At 36.9% G+C, this 23,955-nt stretch overlaps 1 protein-coding gene across 1 annotated transcript in view; it reads left to right on the top strand.

Annotated features, from left to right (window-relative positions):
• Positions 1-23,955, top strand: part of VWDE (von Willebrand factor D and EGF domains) — a 36,015-nt gene that overhangs the window by 6,275 nt on the left and 5,785 nt on the right. Inside the window, exons 3-24 of the mRNA XM_053945875.1 lie at positions 503-734; positions 2,662-2,727; positions 3,461-3,720; positions 5,010-5,099; positions 6,177-6,321; positions 7,001-7,215; positions 7,529-7,602; positions 9,509-9,782; positions 9,864-10,072; positions 10,523-11,508; positions 12,686-12,822; positions 15,529-15,684; positions 16,286-16,390; positions 16,738-16,852; positions 18,122-18,372; positions 18,491-18,710; positions 19,238-19,375; positions 19,960-20,022; positions 21,487-22,158; positions 22,489-22,584; positions 22,671-22,766; positions 23,304-23,399. Coding sequence (XP_053801850.1) covers positions 503-734; positions 2,662-2,727; positions 3,461-3,720; positions 5,010-5,099; positions 6,177-6,321; positions 7,001-7,215; positions 7,529-7,602; positions 9,509-9,782; positions 9,864-10,072; positions 10,523-11,508; positions 12,686-12,822; positions 15,529-15,684; positions 16,286-16,390; positions 16,738-16,852; positions 18,122-18,372; positions 18,491-18,710; positions 19,238-19,375; positions 19,960-20,022; positions 21,487-22,158; positions 22,489-22,584; positions 22,671-22,766; positions 23,304-23,399 — 4,696 coding nt within the window. The remainder of the gene's footprint in view (positions 1-502; positions 735-2,661; positions 2,728-3,460; positions 3,721-5,009; positions 5,100-6,176; positions 6,322-7,000; positions 7,216-7,528; positions 7,603-9,508; positions 9,783-9,863; positions 10,073-10,522; positions 11,509-12,685; positions 12,823-15,528; positions 15,685-16,285; positions 16,391-16,737; positions 16,853-18,121; positions 18,373-18,490; positions 18,711-19,237; positions 19,376-19,959; positions 20,023-21,486; positions 22,159-22,488; positions 22,585-22,670; positions 22,767-23,303; positions 23,400-23,955) is intronic.

Genomic DNA, 23,955 nt, shown 5'->3' with positions numbered 1-23,955 from the left:
TTCTAATGCATCAGCTGCCCACATCTCTTAGGTTAGTTGAGCCTTCACTTGATGGCAAAGGGCAGATAAAAGGTGACAGCTTAAACACCTTTAGTTGATACTCAGTGTGCTTCTGATCTACACTGCATTTGCTGTGCTCTGATAGCATCCACACAGTCACTTAGGGTAGGTTAATGGTGCAAAGTAGCTCACTAAGCCATAACACAACTGTGAGCTTTTCTGAGCAAAACACTCAGATGTGGCTTCCAGTTAAGTTCTTTAGGCACTAAATTATAGCCCGTCCTTAGAAACAAATTCACTAGGTTCAGTCAAGGACTTAAGTCTCTTTTGTGTGCATTTGTATTCAACCTTGAGGAGGAAAATCAGCAATCCCTCTGTTACACTGGCTGAACGTTGCTAAAAGCTTGTGCGAGAAATTAATTACATATATACCTCTCATTAAAGCACAGCAAAGTTTGATGTGGCATTAACCATTTCCTGATGTTTTTCTCTGGTGGTGAAGATGAATCACTGTGGGACTCAAGCCCCTGTCTGGTTGTCTCTGAGGGAGTCAGATTCCATGCCTCGACCTGGTGAGATCAAGCAGTTAACAGCTTGTGCTACATGGCAGTTTTTCTTCAGCACTTCAAAAGATTGTTGTCTTTTCCGAATCCCCGTCAGGGTGAGGAACTGTGGAGATTTCTTTGTTTACTTTCTGCAGCCCACCCAAGGATGCATGGGGTATTGTGCAGAAGGTGAGAAAATGCATGCTCTAACTCAGCTAAGTGTGTGTTTATGAGTAAGTGTTTTTCTGATCTATATCTGTCTGCTATCTGGTGGAGTGGAAATGTCAGGGAATAGTTATGCTAAAATTTCTTGCAGTCCTTGCTTTTAATATTGATATGATCGGAGAAATGATCTGAAATGGTGCGGTGGGTTTTCACTTCACCCCTCTTTAATTTACATGTAGCATTTGACTAATTTTCAAAGGCTAGAAACTTAAGAATTGAAATTTTCCATATAATGAGGTGGGGTTATAAGACATATCTAGAAGTCAGAATTTAGTGTATCAAAATTCAGTGTAATTCATGGCACTCAGACTGTCCAAATAGCCATTACTGAATATGTGTAGAATTTTGTATCAGAATAAATTGTGTCTTAAGAACTTGAGCAAACTGTTTATATCAGTTATTATTTAGCACTGTTAGGAATATTTTTCTTGTTGTAATTCTTATCATCTTTCTGGAGTGTATACATGTTGTTGCTAGAAGAAAATTCAACACAGAAATGCTCTACTGATACACATTTTGTTAGTTCTGTGAGAAAGGAGACCCTTTGCAATGTCTCCTATTGTATTGAGTGCTTGTGCTGCAGAAATATGTTGGTGTTCACAGCTCAAAACTTCAGTATTTCATTATTCATGACAGATTTTTCAGACAAGCAAGCCAGGGTTAAATCCTTACAGTCATAAATACTGTGAAACAGTGACAAATTGGTGTAGTAGGAAATTCTTACTAGCTCATATAACACACCACTATGAAAATACTAGCAGTATTTTCATGCATCGTATGCTGTATTGCTTGGAGTCATATTCACTGTTACTGAGTACTTTCAAAAGCTTAGTAGCAAATCTGTCAGTGGACTTTCCAGTGCCTTGTTGGCCCATCATTATACCTTTAGATCCAATTCTTGAGACATTCTCCAAGGGTTCAGCAAGCCTGTGTGCCTGAAACAATGAAGAACTCCTGCACAAAAGAACTTGAATTTACTTTGGATCCTGGTACACGGTGAGGAAAGAAGATGTAAAACCACAGCTAGACAGCAAGCTAGCAAATTTTTACTACCTCAAAATAAAGCACACAAAAAGTGAACACTGTGAATCTGAAACACATTTTGAGTTTAAATGCACATAGTTAAGATGATGTTGTCATGTGAAGTACATTGTACTGTTGTACTGCTTTCTGTATCTAGGTTACCATGTGGCAGGTGTTTTTTCTTTAAGACTTGACAGCTGTAAATACCTGATGCAAATTTTCTATCTGTCCTCTACATGCTAAGGAATTTAAACATTTTACCACTGAAGCATGGAACAGCAAAGTCTTCTCTTCATTCTTTCTAGTGAATGGGATTTCCAGTGTTGCTGCTGCCCTTCTGATGTAGTTTGGGTAGAGTGACTAACTGGCATTTTCATGTTTAAGTCAAGTTACATTTTTTTTTCTTATAGCATTCAAAATACAAAACAATAGCAGTGCACAAGCACTTTTTCTTAGGCTTCTGTAAGAAAGGTGATTTTTTTTCAAAACAGATCTGCACTGAATTTCGCTGTCCAGAGTTACAGTTAAAGAATAAATGGTCAGATGTGAATTTGGAGAGGCAAAATATGTATTAAAGAGAATAGTAGAATTCCTTTTTATCCACTAGCAACATGTATAAATATTGGCTGAGCACATCAGCAGTAAAAGTTGTAGAGGTGGTAGAATGTTCTGTACTCTTCCTCCTAGATGATTTTCAGCACAAGACATTGTGCTCACTGCTGTCATAGCAGTGACAGTGGATCAGATTACAAGATTGCTTGTATTCTGAAAATTTGCACTTCAATTAGTGTTTGTGACATTTGGTCTATAATCTAAGAGCACTGCTGTCTGTATGTGTGTGAATATAAAATGTTAAAACACTTTATAGTTATTTCAGATGCAAGGCCACAGACCTGTGATCCTGAGGGAATGGAAATTGAAGGCATCTGTAGCAGTGAGTATTTTGTTTTGATTTTCCAGGTTTTCTGTGCATCTGTGACCCAATAATGTCAGCATTTAGTGATATTCTGATTTGAATAAAAACGTGTTCATGTTATCAACAGTATTGCTTGGTTTGTTGCACAATAAGCAGTTTGGAGGTAATTTCAGACAAACTTGGATTACAAAAGTTCTTTCTCAGAATATTTTGAGTAGGTATCAAAATGTCAGAAAGTAACTGTGATGATGCTGAATGATTCTTCAGGACTAAAATATAAGACGAATCTACAAATCATATTGTTGCTTATTCTGTTCCTTTCTAAATAGCCTTTTTCTTATTCATTTTTTCTTTTTCTTTTCCCCACTTTCTTCATAAATAGTGAAATTATTCTTCTGTAAGGCATATTCCTTTGCATGTTGCTCTCTCCTTCCTGGTAAAATAATTAATTGCATTTTATTCTCTTGTTTATATTTTTGGTTTAGGTTTCTTTGGATTGGTGTTTTCGCCTCTTTAGCACCTTCCTGTTGTCTAGAATGTAATCAAAATGGAGAATTTTTTCTCCATTTAATAATTAGCAGGAAGATACACATTTTTCTTTGATTCTCTTAAGAAATTATGTAGTATTTCCACATATGAAAAAGGCAAATATTATTAGTATATTATTTGGCAAAAAATGCATCAATGGCATTGTATCCAATACTGATTTTGTGCAGAATAAAAATCAGAGATCACACTTCTGTTTGACTAGGTAACCTGGCTCCTACATCATCTCCATCTGTGTCACCACCACTTCCATCTGTTCCTGAAGTTGTAGCAGAGATGATCAAAGGCTGCATCTACCTAAGGTGTACCTTTGGCATTCCTTTTGCCAACAGCTCTGTTGGATTCATTGTAACTTGGTCAAGACTTTCTCCTGAAGGTGTCAAAGAAGAACTTACACATGAAACAGCAGTTCATACCTTCTCACTTCTAGAACTAGATGGGATAAACGTCAGGCTTGGAGACAGAGTATGTTAAAACATTATTGTGATTTCTTTGTATATTTGTAAATATGGCTCAGTAGACACTAACAGTTTTTGGAGAGATCCAGCACCTTCCTGTGTAATTTTTCTTGGCAGAAGCCTACTGCCTCTACTTATTTACACTAGCTGCCCATATGAATATGTAAATATCACAGAAATACAACTACCACTGCCTCTGAGGTTTTGAGACTGATTGTCTCAATACAGTGCAGTGTCCCTCCAGGAAAAGTTTTAATTCAAATAATGTAAGTTAAGAGGATTTTTGCATGCCACTGCATCTCAGTGAGAGGCTGCAAGAGCCAGAGGTTGTAAAAAGCTGTGTTGTTGATTCATTAGATGTATATTTTTTCCTCTGGATGAGCTGCTGCTTACTGGTTTTGTGTCTAGGATTTACATTTTAATATCTGCCATCAAAAGCAGTGTGATGCCTTACCTTCCCTTGTACCAGAATGAAGACTTTGGGTCTCATGGTAACTTTGGGAAGCTGAAGCATTGGAAAATCAATACATCTTTTACCTATATATACCAAAATCCAGGTTAATTTTTCCTGGAGAAAATGAAAAACAAAAAAACACATGGTTGGTATGCATATGATATGTATGTTCAAGCCAAAGCCAGGCTGTGTGGATGGCTTGTGGACAGGAATAGCAATTTTTATTCCCCAAAAATCATTTGGCGACTTTGTGAAGACTTGCCTGACAGTGTTGGCTTGGTGACAGTCAAAAGAAAAGGCACAATCATAAGCTGCCTCCTGCTGCTATGAATCACTTGTTTTTTCAGGATCAGAAATACTGCATGTGTGGTCAACACATCTCAAAATGGTTACAGCAAAATAAAAACAAATGCCAAAACAAACACCAAACCAAAGCAAAACCACAGTATCTAGTAGCATGAAACTGGTTCAGTGGAGGGGGGTCACACTGAATTCCTCATCTTGAAAAAGATTATCCAGGTCTATAACATCAGAAAAACATAATCTAAGATCTGATGGTCACTAAACAAAATTAAAAGGCAAAAGCTATGAAACAGAAAAAAAAAAGTAATAAATAACATGTAATCAAGTGTAAAATACATTTTCATAGACACCATTGGTTGTAGAAATGCTCCAGAAAAGATTTTTAGAGTATTCCTTGAATATGATTTGTATGTACCTTGTGGTGCAACCAGAAGACTGGCCATGGTGAATCATTGAACTGACCATGATGGCCAAGTTTTGTCTTCATGTGACCACTTCATACCAAAAATGTATTCTGTTATTCTGGTTTTACCCTACAGGTCTACTGTAGCAGTTCTTCTTTTTTTATGGAGAAGCCAGATATACAAAGCTCTTCAGTTGAGAGCAAGGAATTTTTTGCTGGAATTAAGGTAACTTTGTAAAAACATAATGTGGTAGGAATTTTTTGAGAATTGCTACAGCAGTCAGTCCTCTGACTAGAAGGCACTTAAAATGTATAAACTGAATTAATAGAGCCCACTGTCGGCTAAGGTGGACTTAAATTTGTCCAAAAGCAAGAGAGTTGCAGTGCAGTGCTCCCCACCTACTCAAGGTGCAGGAAGGCTGAGTTGGTGTTGCACACACAGTGCAGGCCTTGGTTTCCAGCACTGGAGCCAACTGGTGCTGTGCTCATAAAGTTTGAGGGCACAGCCTGAGCCAGCCTGGTCTGGGCTTGGAGGAGGGTAGCTGGGAGGTGGGCTGTGCTCTGCTGCTTGGTCAGAGCCCAAGCACCAAAACTAGTTCTAGTTCCTACTGTGGATAGAGCTATAGGGACCCATTTGCTGGCCAAGAATGGGACCCCAGTCCCAGAAAGACTGCATGTCATTAATTACATATTGGGTATAGTCCTGCTGACTTAGCCTGGTCCTGTAGAATCGGGGCCCAGATTTCTCTTGTGGAAGTGCAGTTCTGCAGTGTACCCTGCAAGGAGGCAATGTGCTCTCTTTGTTTCCCTATGAGGCTGCATTCAGGACTCCACCCATCCTACCAAGCTGAGCTGCGCGCCTCTGTTACTATCTCTAACATTTTCAGTGATCCATATTGTAAGCTTGCAGAGAAGAGTCCCAGGAGAAATAGGGTGCTTCCAAATTCTTCTGGAATTGTTACCTCTAGGTAGCTTCCCACTTCCTACCTCCCACTCTAGGTAGCTTCCCACTTTCCACCCTCCCACCCGCTGTCCACTTTGACAGTACACAAAGGTGTTTTTATCTTTGCTTCCAAGGGTTACTCATTTTTGTGATGAAAATGTTGTTTGCTAACTCCTTCCTTTCTAGCTAACCCTTTTTCTGGCCGTTTCCTTATCCTTGCCCCTTTACCCACCTCTTCAAGACTATGGCTGCTGTATCTGCATCTTTTCCACAATATCCTGCTGCTCCTTCCTGATTAGGAAGCAGTGCTGCTGTTTACTCACAAAGATTGCATTTTAAGCACAATTTCTTCTGTGCTAGATACATCCAGAAACATATGATGTATCAGAAGATGGGAAGGAATACAGACTGACAATAGAAAGTAGCATTCCTATTCCTTGTCCTGAATTTAGCCAGCTAAAAAGTGACTGCAAAATCTCACTAACATTAAACAGTGTTGATGAAGGTAAGTATTACTCTGATTTTGTTACATTTTGTATATTGTATTATATTTTTGTATATTTTTATAAATACTGTGCAGGTTTCCTTCTTCAGAGAAGTTGTTACACTGTAAAATACTTTCTAAAATGTTAAAGTATTCAGAGCCTGTGTGATGTTGCTGAAAATATGAAAGAATTACTTGTTGAAGTTTGCAGGTGTTTTGGTAGACACTGATATCAGAGCCACATTCTTTAACTTGAATAGACAGAATACTGTAATACTTGTAAAGTTTATAATTAAGGTAATTTTGTTTACCTGTTGCATTGCAAGTATTACATATACAGTCACAAAGTCATCATTTTTTACTCTTATAGCCATTTTCTGTAGTATTTTCTCAAGCATGAATCCTGTGAACCAGAAGGAACCTTACCTATGCAGACAACCATTTTTTTCACATTGTCAAGCCTATCAAGATTTCCATTTGTCTATCAAACTGGGGGATGCAAAAACATTGTCTTGGCTGTGTATATGAAGAGGTAGAGAGGAGGTTTTCTGCATGACCAAACCAAATCCAAGAAAAATGCATAATTATTTTAATTTTTGAAAGCATATGTAAATAAGTTAGTATCTATATTAACAGTAGTATGGAGAATGTGGCTTATTTAGAGGAGGAACTCACTAATTATGTATTTTCTTTAAAACAGGTAAAGAGCAGTTAGGTCTAAACTTGGCTCTTTCTTCTTGTCATGTGGATCTTCTCCAGAAATCCTGCAATGATGGAATCTGTAGTCAAGCTGTAATTTATTTCAGTGCTGTGACAGACTTCATGCAGGATGGAGACAGGATCACCAGAATTGCAGTCGAACCTATATCCAGTGAGAATTTCCTGTGGAATGGCTATGTTCCAGAAAGCATACAGGTTGAAAATCTTTGTGTTAAGATCTGTAAACTGTCCAGAAGTGTGGCTAGTGTTAGTGAAGCTTTCATTTCAATTGTGACTTGCTGATTCACACCAAAATTTCTAAGTGGTTGATTTTAATTGCTTTATTTTTTTCTTGAAATTCCATGTTCTCATTTGAATTTTTTGTCTTACATTTTAATATTGAACTACTAAGATTGATTAAAAGTATAATATACTTATTAGAATGTAAGCTACTATCACAAATAATGTAGCTGAGTGTATTTATTTCCTAACCTGACATGTTTTACATTTTTTTTTCTTTGTTTTGAAGATTACAGTTAAGGATCTACCTACTGCCTACTGTTACTCATTTACTGACCCTCATATAATTACTTTTGATGGAAGGTAACTACTGGCTTGCTGCTCTTAAGTGTGTTGGGGGTTTTTCTGGGTGGATTTTGGGGATTGTGTTTTATTTCTTTAATTATTTCTATATTTATTCTGAAATCTGTGGTAGTGATACAAGTAAGCTGTAGTTTCCTGCAATTGCACTGACCGACAATTTTTTTTTTACACTAAGGATTAATGTGCTTTAGTTGGTAAAAGCTTGCCAGTCATGATGAGGTTTGTAATATTTGCATTTCTAAAGGCAAGTTTTGGGGTTGTGGCAAGAGAATGAAGCAAATGGATAGGAGGAGTGGTAGCTGTGAAATCTCTTGACTGCAAAAAATAGAAATGTTCATATATTAAATATGAACCATGATAAAATGATGGCGTAAACAAAACTTTTCATGCAAAGATGTTACCAAATAAAGCATAATTTCCCTATTTCTGTGTGTCAGTATCTGAATCCTTGCAAGGATCAAATTACTAGAAGCTGTCTGCTGTATGTGTAGCATTTTGCTGCATTTATTAGTGGCTTTGAAAGCAACTTACTGACTGCTGTCACTTGCACATCACGGCCAAAAATATTTTTGAAGTGAAAACAGCTTTCATAGCCAGAGCTGGTTTTGGTGTGCTTCTTTCTTACAAGGTATTTCTGATTCACAAAGGATGTCTGAACAAACACAGGCTTCACACCTGGGAGTTTTATATTCTTTGTTCAGCAGAAACGCATTTCAAGCAGCAGGGTGAGAAGACTAGGATATGTTGCCTCCAAAAAGGATGTTCAACCCACACATGATAACAGAAGGGGAAATAAAAGTTGTGATTGGTTCTCTGATAGAACTTTGACTACTACTACTGATAAAGTCAATGGGCTTATCCTTATCTTGCAGTTTCTCCTTCAGTGGAAGTTTTAGAGATGTCTTAACTGGGCATTGTAACCATGGATGCATTGTGATCAAGCTTTCTCATGAAGCAGTGTTTTACTGTTTCTCTGCAGAATCTGTAAGCATGATGCTGCAGAGAAAGAACTTTCTTAAGGATAAATTATGTTGCTACTTTATTTTACAAACTGAGGAAACAAATTACCTACTGAATTATGGACAATGCGATGCAGTCCCAGTAGCGCAGCCATCTGCAGTTTGTCTGCTGCCCCATTATACACAAAGCAAATTGACAGTCTACAATCAACTGTCAAATGCCATTTATAGCCAAGAGGCTATTAAACTTATAGCAAAAGTTTGGGGTTTTCTTTCTGGTTTTTTTTCCTATTTTTTTCTTGCTGCTGAATCGTTAAATTGGCTATTTTAACCTTGCTTCAGGGGACAGATGGCTAACCCTAAGGAAAAAAAGCAAGTTGCTATTTATGTTTTTCATCTTAAATGATCATTGGGAATAAGCACTCCCCATCTCCACCTTAATAAAGCAGACCTTTTTAAAAGGAATTTCTAAATAATTTTGTCAAAAGTACTTGTGCAGTTTTCAACAGCTGCCCCCACATGCACACTGCTATGCATCTTACTGCTCTCACTGCATAGGTGTACCATTGTAGAAACACAAAGGCTGAGAAGTACCTTCCACATGCACTGTTAGAATCAAAGAATGACAATAGCTTCATGCTTATGTTTCCAGTCACAGCCATTGTCTACATATATTCCACTCATCATCCTGCTTTTCTGCTGAAAAAATAAGATTTTGTTTTTTTTTAAATTTAGAGCTGCTCAGAGGAAGATATGATGGCATTTGCTCAGGATAAAGCTGTGTTTTGCTCTGTGAGCTGTAGTGTTTTTTCTGACTTGGGAAAATGAGTTTCAGTATCAATGTTCACCAAATAGTAGAAATCTGCTTGAAAATAAAGTTGCTGACATGTAGTGATACGGTTATTTCACAACTAAAGTGATATCACATGCTATACTTTTGATTCCAGAGTCTATGACAATTTTAAAACAGGAACATTTGTTCTCTATAAGAGTACATCTCGAGATTTTGAAGTTCATGTTCGCCAGTGGGACTGTGGAAGTCTTCACTACCCAGCATCCTGCAACTGTGGCTTTGTTGCTAAGGAAGGAAGTGATATAATTGCATTTGACATGTGCAGTGGTCAGCTCCATGAATCACAACCACACTTATCTGTAATAAACAGAGACACAACAGGAAGCAATGTCAGAATCACTGAATCCTACCTAGGAAGAAAAGTAACAGTAAGTGGTAAATAATTGCTTACAGAATAGGTAAAATAAAAGCTCATGTTTTTCATGAGGCTGTCTTCAATCTCTTTTTAGGTTTTGTTTTCTTCTGGAGCTTTCGTTCGTGCTGATGTGAATGAATGGGGTATGAGCCTAACACTTAGGGCACCCAGTTCAGATTACAGACATACAGTGGGACTCTGTGGCACCTTTGATGGAAATGCAGAGAATGACTATCACACTGCGAGTGGCATGGAAATCCCAAACCATGCTAATGGTCCTTTTTCTTTTATTAAGGAATGGAGGTAACAAAATGCTTCTGTTGATAAATCAAATGTCATCATTTTTGGTTCTACCTTTCCTTCACACTTTTAAAAATTTGTCAGAATAATAAAAAGAAAAATCTCTTTAAGTTTTTAAGTTTATATTAGAATGTCATAATTACATTACATAATTAACTTAAGAGAAAATTTAAACTGAATTGCCAAATAAGTATTTAAGCACTATGATGTAAAATTAGTTTGATTAGGTTTGGAACAAAGTACCAAAGTATACAGAAAATAACTACTCATCTCAATTATTTTATAAGTTACTCTTGAGGTTTTGTGTTTTAACTGTTGTTTAAATATCACTATGTGCTGCAGACTTATGCTGTAGAAGTATGAAACAACAAAGAACAAAAAAAAATTAGTATTTTAGTAACACAAAGAAAATAGTTCAGATGATACAGTTTCACCTTTTCCTTTCCTCATTAGAATTTTACCAGGAGAGAGCTTGTTTGACAAGACACCTGCTTCATTAACATCTTCTAGAAAAATGTTATTCTGTGACTGTGCACTTGAAGATGCCAGATTTTATCAGCCAGCAAACAATCTGGAGACAGTTATTCAGTCAGAACCTCCTCTGTCTTGTAAAGAAAGTGAAAATGGTAGATTCCTTTCTTTGATACCAGGACTGGACGTCACTGCTGAGTATCTTGGTCCTGCTGATCTTGTCAGGGGCTTAAAGAAACGTTCATCTACACATGAAATGGATTCATCTACACTTCTGCAGAGGCAGAGTAATCAAACCAAACTTCACAAAACATCACTATTAAACTCACATCTCTCTGCCACCTCAGAGGGAAATACTGATACAGAAAGAGAAGGAAGTTCAAACCTAGACATTAGGAGAAATTCTCACCATTACAGCAGTCATTTTCACAAAAGTCAATCTGCTACAAGTAGAGGGAAGCGCCAAAATTATTTTGAATACCATCCGGTATTCATCTTCCAAAGTCTTAGCCAAACAGATTTAGAGGGATATAGTTACTTTTTCCCAGAGGACCATGCCAGTGACACAGATGAGAAGCTCCTTCCTTCTTGGCCCACACCTTCAGGCCTTACTGAATTGAGTGCTTTGTTCCTGTGCCAGCAGGCAATAGCTAATTCCAGCATAGGAAGGTCCTGTGGTGCCCTCCTTGGCCGGCGAACAGGGGATGCCATCGGTATGTGTGTTAAAGATCTGCTGCTGAAAGATGACCTTGGTTGGGCAGAAGCTTCCTTAGCTCTGCTGGAGAATGAATGTGAGAAAAGAATTTTAGAAGAAATAAATTACAGCCCACAGGAACTTGAAGAGTCAGTTGAGAGCCTACTTACTGCTTTGAAGTGTCCCAGTCTCTGCAGTGGTAATGGAGAATGTACAGAATGGGGCTGTGCATGTTTTCAAGGCTACAGCTCGTATGACTGCAGCATACTGTCTGGTAAGTGGGGGGAAATGAGATCTTCTTCAGTAATGTTTTCCGTGTTTGTGCAAAGTGCCTTTCTCTCCTGCTTTTGTACATAGGCAAGGGTTCTCAATTATTTAATTACAGTTTACTACAGCTATAATTATTTTGCATTCAGCTTTCTTGTTTCCAAGGCCAAAACATAGTTTCTAATAGGTCAGATTAAAAAAGTCACTTTGCAATGCAGAGTGTAGCCCCAAGAGACTGTCAACGTTTCCACATGCTGTCTCCTTCAGGGAAAATATGCCACATTCATCCCTCCCCTAGTTTTTTATAGTTTATGTGATCCTGTTTATTAAATCTCAGTGGGATGTTTTTGTCTTTGGTGATGTTACATCTCTGTAAGCTAACTGTTAGATGGGATGGGAGCAGAATTGGTAGTGAAGAAAAAAGGGCTGTAACAAATAGTGCTGGGCAGGGTTTTTTTCATCTTCAGTAGGTAAGATATTCACTAAAAATTCAGTTGAACAATTACACTGGAAAAATATGAACAGTACTACCAAAGTCAAAACTCTTTCAAAATAAAGCCTGTTAATATTTTGGTTTGCAATCATGTTTTTGTTTTAATGATTTACTTAAGAGCAAATAGAGAAAGAGGGAATAGAATAATAAGAAATATTTGACTTCAAGAGGAATAAAATAAGCTGGTTTTGCCTCAAAAACTGTTTTTGAGTGTTCTGATCTGTCAATTTATTTCCTGAAATAACTAAATAACTTCTGAGATTTTTTTTTTTAGTTTTTTTTTTAGTTTTTTATAAAAAATAATCTCTATATATATTAGTGCATAACTGCCTCCTTTCCAGTTCCTATTTCTAAGGCCTTAGTTTCATTTCAATTTTATTCTGGAAGTCTGATGTAAAGAACCATAGTTGAGAAAGCAAAACATATATTCACAAGCGTTAACTGTTATCAGTTGAAATTTCTCTGCTTCCTAATACTGAGGTTCCAAGAGAAGACAGAAGCCTAACTTTCAATTTAAATTTTTAATGTAACAATGTAAAGTCTTTCTGTTTATGCTTCCCTTCAGCTGGTCCCAGATTTTCTTGTTTACATAGTTTTCATGGTTGGATAGAAAAATAAACATACTGCATAACGTAAATGCATATGAATGAGTTCTCATACTTGCATTTTTTGTCTAATCTCTGCTTCCAAGACCAGGCTCCAGAAATAACAGAGCTGGAGAATGGTGGGCTGTGCGACATTCGACAGTATGACTGCACATCTGTGAGAGTGTTTGGACATGGCTTCAGGGACTCATTGAACCTGAAATGTGAAATCATCAAATTGCAAGTAGGTCTCCCTGAATAGTGACAATTACATTTTAAACTTCTTAGAGAACAAGGGACAAAATGTCAAACGTATTATTCATTGATGTGGGCACAGCCCAATGGTTTCGTGGAAGCTAAAAGCAAAGGCACTCAGCACTTTGCAGCAAACACTCAAGACTTTGCAAGATTGCTATTTCCTCCATGATAAGAGAAATACAAAGCATAATGGGAATGTTCAGCAGCTGGGTTGGAGATAACAGCACGCAGCAGCTATCCATCAGAAGAGGGCAAGGGCATTCCTATTAGTAACAACCAGCACATCGTTGTATTTTTAAGTGCTTATGGAGAGGAATTGAAGTACCACTTCTTTGAAAAAGGACAGCAAGGTTAAAGCCATTACTACATTTCTGTCTCATATCTAATGCTTGAAATAGCCTTTTATAAACATAATAAATCTATTAGGAAAAGATAAAGGCGTTTTTGAAACGTTGACCATTTCCCAGAGGTAGAATACCATGGCTATTTAATGATATATGTCAGGTTTGAACAGGAGATTAAAAAATGTTTCACTGTAAACTTAAGGGGAATTTGTGTAGAGAGACTGTTGTTGCTCATTCTTAAAAAAAGTTTTCAAGGCAAATATATAAGCAATTTACAAGTTGTAGCCTGGAATAAATGATCAGCATGCAAGTTTTTATGTCATGTTAGACATGAGAACAAAAAAAAAACTAGAAGTAAAACTGTATTTTATTGGTGTGATGATGGAGGGGTGAGAGCTGGCAAAAGGGGAACCATTCAATGGGAAATTTTCTTCCTGAGACAGTAGTTTTCCTTAGCTATTTCCAGCAGATGCTGAAATTATTTTGACAGATTAGGCAATTCTGGCTATAGATTTTTCTTAAACTCAACATGTATCCACTCAAATTGGCTTGAAATGATTGTTGAGAGTAAGTTTACACTCCCCTTATAATAAAAGACTTCTAGACTAAGCTTGCAGTAAGACAATTATTGGGAGTTCACTTATCACAGTTTGAAATGTCTCAGTTTTAACTCATGGCATGGCAAGATATTCTGAAATCTCTCTTGGTGCTGTATTTGGCTCTCAACACAAAAACTTCCTAATTAGTCACTTTTAATGATGATGTTCTCACTGACAAGAGCCATTTTACTGCTGTTAGCTGTAGTTGAGGAGAAAGCTGTGAATTTTTTCCTTGAGAATACAAAAGAAAGGAAGTTTGGGGTACTGGTTTTTTGTTTAGTTTTTCAGGCTGGAGAAATAGTGAATTTAAGGAAATGTCAATGGACTTGCAACAATATAGAACTGCACATATTTTGAGATTGAATTTAAATGATCAAAATTTTGTAGAAGAGGCATTTTGACAGAATTTAGAATTTCTTTTCAATATTTTCACTTTTGAAACGTTAAATCAAACCTATTATTCATGGGCTGTCTTACCCAGTTTAGGGCAGATACTTGATAGAGGTTTGGGTAGGAAATGCCCAGGAGCCTATGATTACAGAGATAGAGAATTTAAATGTAAAGGATGAGAGTATGTTTAGTCTCTGCAAAATAAAAATATAGTTTTATTTCCTTCTGTTTTACACTGAACTCCAATTTCCATGAACCTTATGAGCTGGAATGCTTACAGATCTGAAGGCTTTTTAATTGGTTTTTGAAAGGTTAAACTGTTTCTGAAAAAATTATCTGAACTTGCCTCCAGCTAGTAACAAAAGGTTTCTGAAGAAGTAGACTGTATCGTATTTAAAAGGTTACAGTACTAAATGCACTCAAAATTACATATTTAGAAATATTTAGCTTTTATACTTACCTTTGCTGTGAATTTCTTAAATGAGTATAGGGTGAAAAAAAAAAAAAAGAGTGGTTGGAACAGAAGCAGCATATATGTCTTTTTAGCAAAAGTGTTTCTTTTTCTGTTTAAAAAAAAAGGCAAGGCCTTTATTGCTGATGACTCTCCATGTGAAGATTGGGATGGAATAAATGTTTTGATTGGCTCCAATAACTAAAAAAAAAATGCAAGCTCAGTATAAACTACTCAAGCTCAAAATCCTTTTTACTTGCTATTCTCTTGATTCTTAATCTGCCTGGATTCTTAGTTCCATCTAATTTTATTTATTTTCCATATGCTTAACCCTGCTTCCACATCAATGCTTCAGTCAAATAATATTATCATCCTTATTCTGTTATCTTGAACTCTCAAGATGGATCTTTGGATGCCCTGTCCTCACAGCAGTTTAGAAGAAAGGTTTGCGGGTCAATGGTGTCTTGTTCCATTGAACAACCTATTGGCTTGTACAAGGGCTAAATGGCCCACTGCCAGTATTGCCCTGGCACTCAGAATGATTCCTGAGCCCTGTCCTGGCATGGGAGCAGAGATGGAGTGGAGCAGAGGCACTTGCACGTCAGATCAGTGGTGTTTGGGGATCACCCACTGCTTCACCCTCCTGTTCCCTTCCAGCTGGAAGGAATGTTTGTCCTTGGCAATGCAGTGCCAGAGGGCCGTGCATCAGGAAAGGCTTCTCTGCCTGCTCCTCTGCAGTAGCAGGCTTAGGTAAAAATCTGTGTGTGCAAATACTGTCATCTAATATTTGCCACTGCATTCCAATCCAGACACATTAGACTGGTTCAAACACTGTGCAATGGGAAGTTTTTCTCTGGTAAAAACGTTTTTGTTTTTGTGAAAAACAAATTTTCTGTCTTAACATTCAGTATAGTGATAGACAATGGATTCCTGGAGAACCTCTAACTATGCCAGCTGCCTTCCAAAATGCCAGGACTGTTGACTGCCAGTTACCAAGTGATGGCCAGCAGTCTGATGTCATGGATATGGTTGATGACAAACCCATTGCCAGATGGCAAATAAAGGTACTCTCAGAAATTTCAAATATTCACTTACAAATGTTCCTATTAAGATGAAAATGTGTCACGTAGATATTATCCTTTATTTAATGGTACTAAAGGGAAAAGTCAACTTGCTTAACTTGGAGTCTCAGTCTTGTTGCCTAAGCTGAAGTGTCAAGTGTCGTTTGACAGTGTTCTCCTGCAAGGGGACTGGTAGATACAACCTAGGTCCTGCAGAGACACACATTCTTCAAGAGTAGAACTTAAAGGCCAAGTAGTTACCCTAGAGTATTTCAAATGACCTTGGATCCATCTTTGGTAGAACTGAGTTGAGCTCAGCCACATGTACAAATCCCTGTGAGCAGATATCTGAGCTCTCATACAGATGGAGTCAATAAGGTCAATAGAGCCTACACAGAATTCAATTTACCTTACACACTGACATGTGGTTGGTCAAAATCTGTCTAGACTCCTTGGCAGGTTTGATTAGATTTCTGATGACTTTTGTGAGGGTTTAGACACCTGCACGTGGGTGTCTATTAATTAGTGGAAGCTCGTGCTAGCAGACCAGCTGGATCTATCAATACCTATATCAGTTAATCCATTTTTACTGCTCACCTTTCAGATTTCTAATGATGGATTTGTTTATAGCAACTCTAAAACAATGATATTATATGATGGAGCCTGTCAGATGTGTGAACCTCAAGAATCTGGGTTATGTACATTAAAGGTATGTGTTTCACTACTCTCTGTTATAAAAATATGCATTTTTTTAGGCTGAAAAAGAATCTAGAAAAATTAGCAGAACATAACTGTTCTAGTTTCCAGCAGGGATTTTCAATCACAGAAAGAGAAGCTAAGATGAGGCAATTTTAAATGTAAAAAATCAAACCAAAAGTTTTTCATATAATTACCAAGTAAAACCAAACTTGCTATTAGTTGTTTAGATTTAAAAGCAAGCTTAGTTGTTTAATAGAACTGCAGAATGATTAGATTTTATTTGATACTTAAAAATTCATAACCAGTTTGATAACCAAAACCATTAATGAATGAATCACATTTTCATTTCTCTAAAAGGAGAAAACATGCAACATAGATGGACTCTGTTATGGTGAAGGAGACACAAATCCTACCAGCCCTTGCTTACTGTGCAGACCTGACTTATCAAAGTTAACTTGGTCAGTTGTTGAAAGTAAGTTCTAAATAGTATTTTTAATGCCAAGTAGTTGAAAGTCTGCAAAGTTTTTAAATTTATGATAATAGTGATGTTTTAAGTTTAACTAGGTAAGTGTTTTGGCATTTGTATTAGTTTCTGAAAATTATATTGTTGTTTCCAGACTATATATGGAATATTTTAATTTACTTTCCCTGACTCTCCTGCTGTAGCAATTACAAATAACTAATGAAGATTAACAACTTTCAGTCTAATTAGTACTTTGGAGTCTTGATATTTAGCACAGCTACATCCACATATGTTTGTCCTCAACATATAGGTTTAACAGGTGTTTTTCAACAAGTTGTTCTGATTACAAACAAGTGGAGATCACAAATTAATTTAAAAGAGGTCATATTTATTAGACACTTAATATCTGGGCATCATTTACATTGATGGCATAGATATGTGGCCTAAATACTTGAAGGTACATCTAAGACTGCTGTACCCCAGTCCAGTTAGAAACCATACTATGAAGGGAAAACAAGTCTAAATTTTTCATTTTCCTTCTCTGTAGAACAAAGTTACAACATAGAAGATGTAGCTATTTTGGTGCAGATTTTAGTCTTTGGATATACACATCACCTTGCTCCCTTCACCAAAGAGAATGTTTCTTGGAGCTGTCATATTAGCCATCCCGCCTGTCCTGCCAACCCCAGTCTATAACATCACAAATACAAGCGTCATATCAGTGTCTCCATGAGTGAAAGACTCATGAAATCAAGACTCTGCCTTGATTAAGAAAGGTCCTGTCTGAATGGGACTTTTGATGCCTGTCTTGGTGAATCCTGTCCCACTTCAAACTTATATTGAAAGGAAATGAAACTTATACAGCAGACAGAGAGTCAAGGAATTTCCATGTTATAGCCATGTTATGGACTGGAATTTAATACAACCAAAGTCAGAAGTGAGAGAAGAACGAAAATCAGAGGCAACGCTCCAAACCTAAGGAGAACAACCTCTTTCTCACGAGGATGATGTTAGAAATGAGAGAGTTTAGCAGCTGAGACACTGATGACACCTTCTTCTTCCTTCATGGTTTTTGCCACAGTGGGTGGATTCCTGCTTGCAGCAGTCACTAGCTAGCATTGAAAATATCAAGTATTTTTCCTGTGCCATTCAAATGACATTAGAATTTAAGAGAAATAAGTATGTGGGATTTCTTTAGTAGAAAGATACATTCCTTTTAATTTTTATAAGTATGTTGTAACTTTTCCTTAGAGGAGGAAAATATCTCTTTTGTTACAGGTAACCAGCCTCCAGTGCTTGAAACTTTTCAGGGTATGCTCCAGACATTTTATGGAGAAGATTTTTTATATCAGTTTTTGGCTTCAGATCCAGAGGGCTCTGCTATTCATTTCACATTGGATTCTGGTCCAGAAGGTGCCAGTCTTTCCCCATCAGGTCTCCTTTTGTGGAAAGCTGCGTCAATGAATGTCCATAAATTAACATTTTCTTTGACAGATGACTGCAATGCAACAACCAAGGTAGAAATAGAGGTAATGAATATTACAGTAAAATGACACTTACTAATAAGATAGCTAAATTATCTATTTACAGAACTCATTGCTAGTTCGTTAAAAAAAAGAAAATTGTCTTATTGGGCATGTCTTGTAGGTCAGTGTAAAATCATGTGATTGCCTAAATAATGGCTCATGTGTGACAAACATTAATTTCCCACCTGGAAGTGGAAGATATCTTTGTGTGTGTGTGGCTGGATTTGAAGGTGATCTCTGTCAAGTGAATACTGATGACTGTAAACTTAACCAGTGTGGTATTGGCAGATGTGTGGATGGAATAAACAGCTATTACTGTGAATGTCCACATGAACTTCAAGGTAAATTGCTGCTTTATTTCCATGCATTTATCATGTTTAGTGATAAATAGGAGAATTTAATTTTATGTCTACAATTTTCTTTTTAAATTTTTCGCTGTAAATAACTTACTGTTGTATTATGAAGAATCTTTATGGTCTTGTGGTACAAATATATAATATACTTCAAGATTTTTCTTGCATGACTATAATAGTTGTTTATTTTAGTTCATTATGAAAGCTAATTTGCATTGTTTCCCTCTGCAAAGGTAAATTCATCAACACAAGGAAACACAGGAGATTCCTCCTCCAGATAAGCATGTAGTGCCCACAGCCCATCTTCTCCATATTCTACAATAAGCAAAATACTTGATATGAGATGAAAAAAAATATGAATAGCAAACCTTATCAGCTGTTCTTATTATATGTACTGAAATGAATGGTTGCACTTTTTTTTTCTCAGCACTTGCATACATTGTACTTTTATAAATGCACCATCAAAGTCTAGTGACACAATATTATAAAAAAAAAAAATCTTTATTTCAATACAGGTAAAAATTGTCAAGAGGATGTAGATGAATGCGCATCCAGTCCTTGCTTCCCTGGAGTATTTTGCTTCAATACTTTTGGTTCTTACTATTGTGGTCCATGCCCAAATAATCTGCAAGGAGATGGGAAGTCATGTCATGGTAAAATAATTTGATTTTCAGAAGAATGGTGTTGTCTTGTTGTCATTCAGATAAAATATCTTTTATTGTGCTTCATGTTTCTAACAATAGCTTAGAACTCTTTTCAGTAGTCACCAAAGCAGGGCTGTGTCTCTGCTGGTGGCAATATTAGACTGTACTGGGTCAACACAACTGTAAAACACCTTTTCTAGAGTAGCAAAAAACAGGTACAAAACACATCCCTAGTGTTTTACATCAAAGTAGAATAATACAGTGGAATATTTTTGGCATTTTTTCTTCATTATTTTCATAATATAACAAATTATTAATAAATTATTGAAAAAATATATTTCTATTAGATTAACATAGAACTGTTTACCCAAGCCAAGGCAGCTGCCAAACATTTATTTACATGCAATTTCTGAATAATTTGTATTTTTAAAATACTCTGTTAAAAAACTTTTAAGAAATGTTTTTTAACTTTTATTTACTTTCTGAATTTTGAGGGTTTTTTATGTAATACAATTTTAACTCTGTAATTTATTTAAATTTTTAAAAATGTAGCTACTTCTGTGCACTGCTAATATGCCTTCACATCTTTTCAGAAAGCTTTGATGACACTGATGTTGAAAGGAAGGATTCCACAGGAGAAGTTGGAGGGAATAAAGGTGATTTTTTCCTGAAGAAAATGGAATTTCTGATTCAGATACAGATAAGAATATAGCTGGCAGACAAAGGTTCTAGTCAGTTTTATGCTATTCGCTTTATTTTTCAGTTTGACACAATTTATTAATTACTGGGGTTGTATTCTGACATGAAAAATTAGACTGAAATGTCAATATCAAAAATCCCTTGGGTCAGCCAAGCGATTTTATTAACAGTGTGATGTATGACACTCTTCCAGTTGCCTTTTGTTTTAGTGACCAACCACTGACATAAAATAGGTAACATGGGGATAGGGACATCTGTTATATGAGACAAACAAAAGTTTATGGCATTATGTTGAATGCCATTTTCCTACTTCAGCTCAAAGGAGAGGTGAAGGATACGGCAAGTGAATGTCTTTATTCTGAAACTCTGAAATGCTGCTGCTGGCATTTCCAGGTCTGTGCCTGCAGGGGGTTTCTTTGTAGGAAAGTCTCATGTGTCTTTTCCCTTTAGCTCTGAATTGTTGGTGGGGAGGAGGAAGACACTTTCACTGCACTGCTAGTGCTGGCTAATTCTTCATCAGCTGCAAAATGGTTTGCCTTTCAGCAGTGGGACACCACACTTTATTACAATTCAGTAAAGTTTAACCCTTTGTAAACCATTTTCTAGTTATAAATAGGTTAGGGTTTCATTCCTCCACTGCCCCATAATGCTAAAACCCCATATACAGTATTCTACCAGTCTGGGATTACAGTGCTGTGCTTCTTGCCACAAACCACACACTTTCCCTGGGCAGAATATGAAGAAGATATCATTCATTTTGTGCTCTCTTGAATGAGCAGACTGAGTCAGTCTCTGATGTTTATTAAACAGTTGAAACATCCTACTACTAAAACCCATGCAGAAAGTTTAATAAAGTTGATTAAAAAGTTTGAAGAATAAAACATGGTAATACTTGTGCTACAAGTTGGTGGCTTGTTCCCCTAGAATACTGTTCTGGTGCATCAGTATGTATAAACTTCTGCATACATGTGATTTTATCTCTGCTTCTAGTGCTTAGACACACTGATGAGCCATATGTAATATCTTTTTTTGAATTCTTTAATCTCTCCAGTTGAAAGCAATATATGGAGTTGATAATCTGCTGACAGTAAATCTGTTTATTGACCTAATATGGGAAAATCTCTGCTCCTATAAATCGTGCCTCCTATAAATCATATTTTATCCTTATCTTCCAGCTAAGAAAAGGCTGGAAGATAAGGGCAGGAGAAGTTGTAATCAGAATACCTTGATCTTCTCTAATTCTCCCAGTTAGGTTCTACTGCATACTTATATTGTAACATAGCACAAGGAGAGATTTCCTGAAGCACAGAATGAATGGGCTGTATGTTTATCTGTTCAGAAAACATTCCCCACCCTCAAATGGAAATACAGTCAGATGGTATTCACATATTTCTCCCTCCTTTCTTTCTAACATACTGTAGGTTTTCAACCATCATCCTTTGAGAAGGTTTTAAGCATGTCAGGTTATATTCCCAGTTCTACACATGTCCCAGAGAGATTTATTTCTACAGAAATGGTCGCTAGCAGCACACCACCAGCCTCCACAGTAAAAACAATCACTGCCTCGAAGACACCTGACTCTCAGAGAAGTGTTTCTGTACAACCTGTGGTTACTGGAAGCATTGCTCATGCTCTAGGCACCATTAGTGGTCACCTTGCTGATGTGGAAAACAGTTCTTTGGTACATGTTGCATCTTCAAGGAGCCATGCTGTGTCACCTGAGAAGAAAACAAGGGCACAAGTTGACGCCTTCAGCTATTTAGAGAGCAGCAGGAAGACTTCCTCTAGCAGCAGAGCAAGTATAAACAAAGGACATTCTTTGCCAAACAAAACATTCAAAGATGGAAATGCTCAAAGAGTTCTGCACCTATTAGCTAAGCATCAAGGGAGTCATTTACCTTTTACCCTTGTGGAAGTCACTGTCCCACCAAAAATGCTTCCTGAAGAATTGAGTGAAACAGTGATTCCTAAAGCAGTGACCTGTTCTGATTTACCCTGTTTTCCTGGCGTACCCTGTGAGCCAAGGCAGGATGGAAGTGTCAAGTGCGGTCGTTGTCCTTATGGTTATTATGGAGATGGCTTCACTTGCAGAGGTATTGCAAATTATTGCACTTAAATGCTTTGAAGAAAAGAATCTTGAGATGTCTTTATAACTTGCAGGTATATTGTTACTGTATTATCAGTGGAAAGTGTGGTGTGTTGAATGTTCTTATTTTCATTATTAATATTGGCACAGCCTACAGTCTTTTAGTTGTATGGATGCACTTAAAATACTTTCCTGATGCATCTTAGACTTTGCATTTATGAGCAGTGACATAATGGATTCTCTCTGATCTGTTCACTACATTAGGCAAGACACGATGTGCTGATATGCCACTTTCATTTTCCTTATTCCTTTCTTTGTTTTCTTCATTGCCTTTCAGCAAGATGTAGACAACCCTGTGGCAAAAATATGGAGTGTGTGGCACCCAATATTTGTAAATGCAAGCCTGGTTATGCTGGTCATAACTGTCAGGCTGGTGAGTATGGCATATTTATTTTGCCTGTGGTAACTCTCATGCACAAATTAATGATTTGCAGAGTGCTGTTGTTTTTTTTTTTACAGCTCTATGCAGACCTGAATGCAAAAACCATGGGAAGTGCATTAAGCCCAACATCTGTGAGTGTTTACCTGGATACAGTGGCTCCACCTGTGAGGAAGGTAGACGTAGCAGTCTTTGCTTTTAAATCCATAACTACCCAAAGGATGCTGTGAACAACTCCCATGACTGTTTGTTCTGACAGCATGAAGATGTGTTCATTTTACTGTCACTTCAACAGAATTCTTGAGTTATGTTTTGGTGTATGTCCTGATTTTCTTGATACACACTGTAAATGTTGCTTATGATGGGATATTCCTAAATTTAGCTTTCACATTAAGTAGAGCAGTTCACCAGTGAACGTAGTTGCCTCTAAGCTAAACACTCCTGAAGAGTGGGAAGCACAGTCTGGAAATTGTGTCAGCTTTCTTTTTTTCAGGATGACCACCACTGTTGGGACTCTGTACTATTGAAGTGAGGTTGTACTTATTACTTAGTCTTGTCAAAAGGCATATATAAAAGGCATTGCATATATTTCCTTATTTTATTTCCAGTTTTTTGCTCACTGATGGTTATTAGCATTTCATTTTTTTATAAAGCAAAACCAGTCCATGCAACTTTCTAGAGGTAATTTCTTGAACATAATTCTGTATCTGCAGCACATTGTAAACCACCGTGTCAAAATGGAGGCACATGCTTGGCCAGAAATCTCTGCACCTGCCCATATGGTTTTGTGGGACCAAGATGTGATACAAGTAAGCAAAAGAGAAAAAGAGAAAAATACATAGCATTTTTCCTGTTCTTCAGGAGCCAGAAAGCAAATTATGGTTTAAATTTTTTATACCTTCTGTCTAATGCTAGCAAATTACGTAATACCTGTGCCTCTTTGAAGGTTCCCATACCTGGGCTTTTTGAACATTAAGTAATATTTGCACATAACTGTGAAAACATAATGCACTATAAAAGCTGCAAATAGTTTATATTTTATTATTCACAGACATGGAAAAATTGAGTACATTGTGTATGTGGTATTACCTTTAGAAAAACATGCAGATGTTTCATATGTCCTGACAGTTTTTTAACTTATTTATTAGCTCAGATTGATTAGATACTGGGATACATTCAGAAGCTGGTGTCAGTGAATGGTGTGTCAGAAAGACTGGGATACAAGAAAATTGAATTCAGAACCTCATTATGATATCTTTTCTCCTTTTACCTGGCCTGAAAATTGAAACATTTGCTGTGATCATAGCTGAAAGACTGGAATTACATTGTCTCACATAAATTGTCTTTTACATATCAAATCATGCA

Source organism: Vidua chalybeata, chromosome 1, assembly GCF_026979565.1.
Source record: "Vidua chalybeata isolate OUT-0048 chromosome 1, bVidCha1 merged haplotype, whole genome shotgun sequence".
Lineage (NCBI taxonomy): Eukaryota > Metazoa > Chordata > Aves > Passeriformes > Viduidae > Vidua > Vidua chalybeata.
The sequence above is the reverse complement of the archived record's forward strand: the minus strand, read 5'-3'. Positions and strand labels throughout refer to the sequence as shown.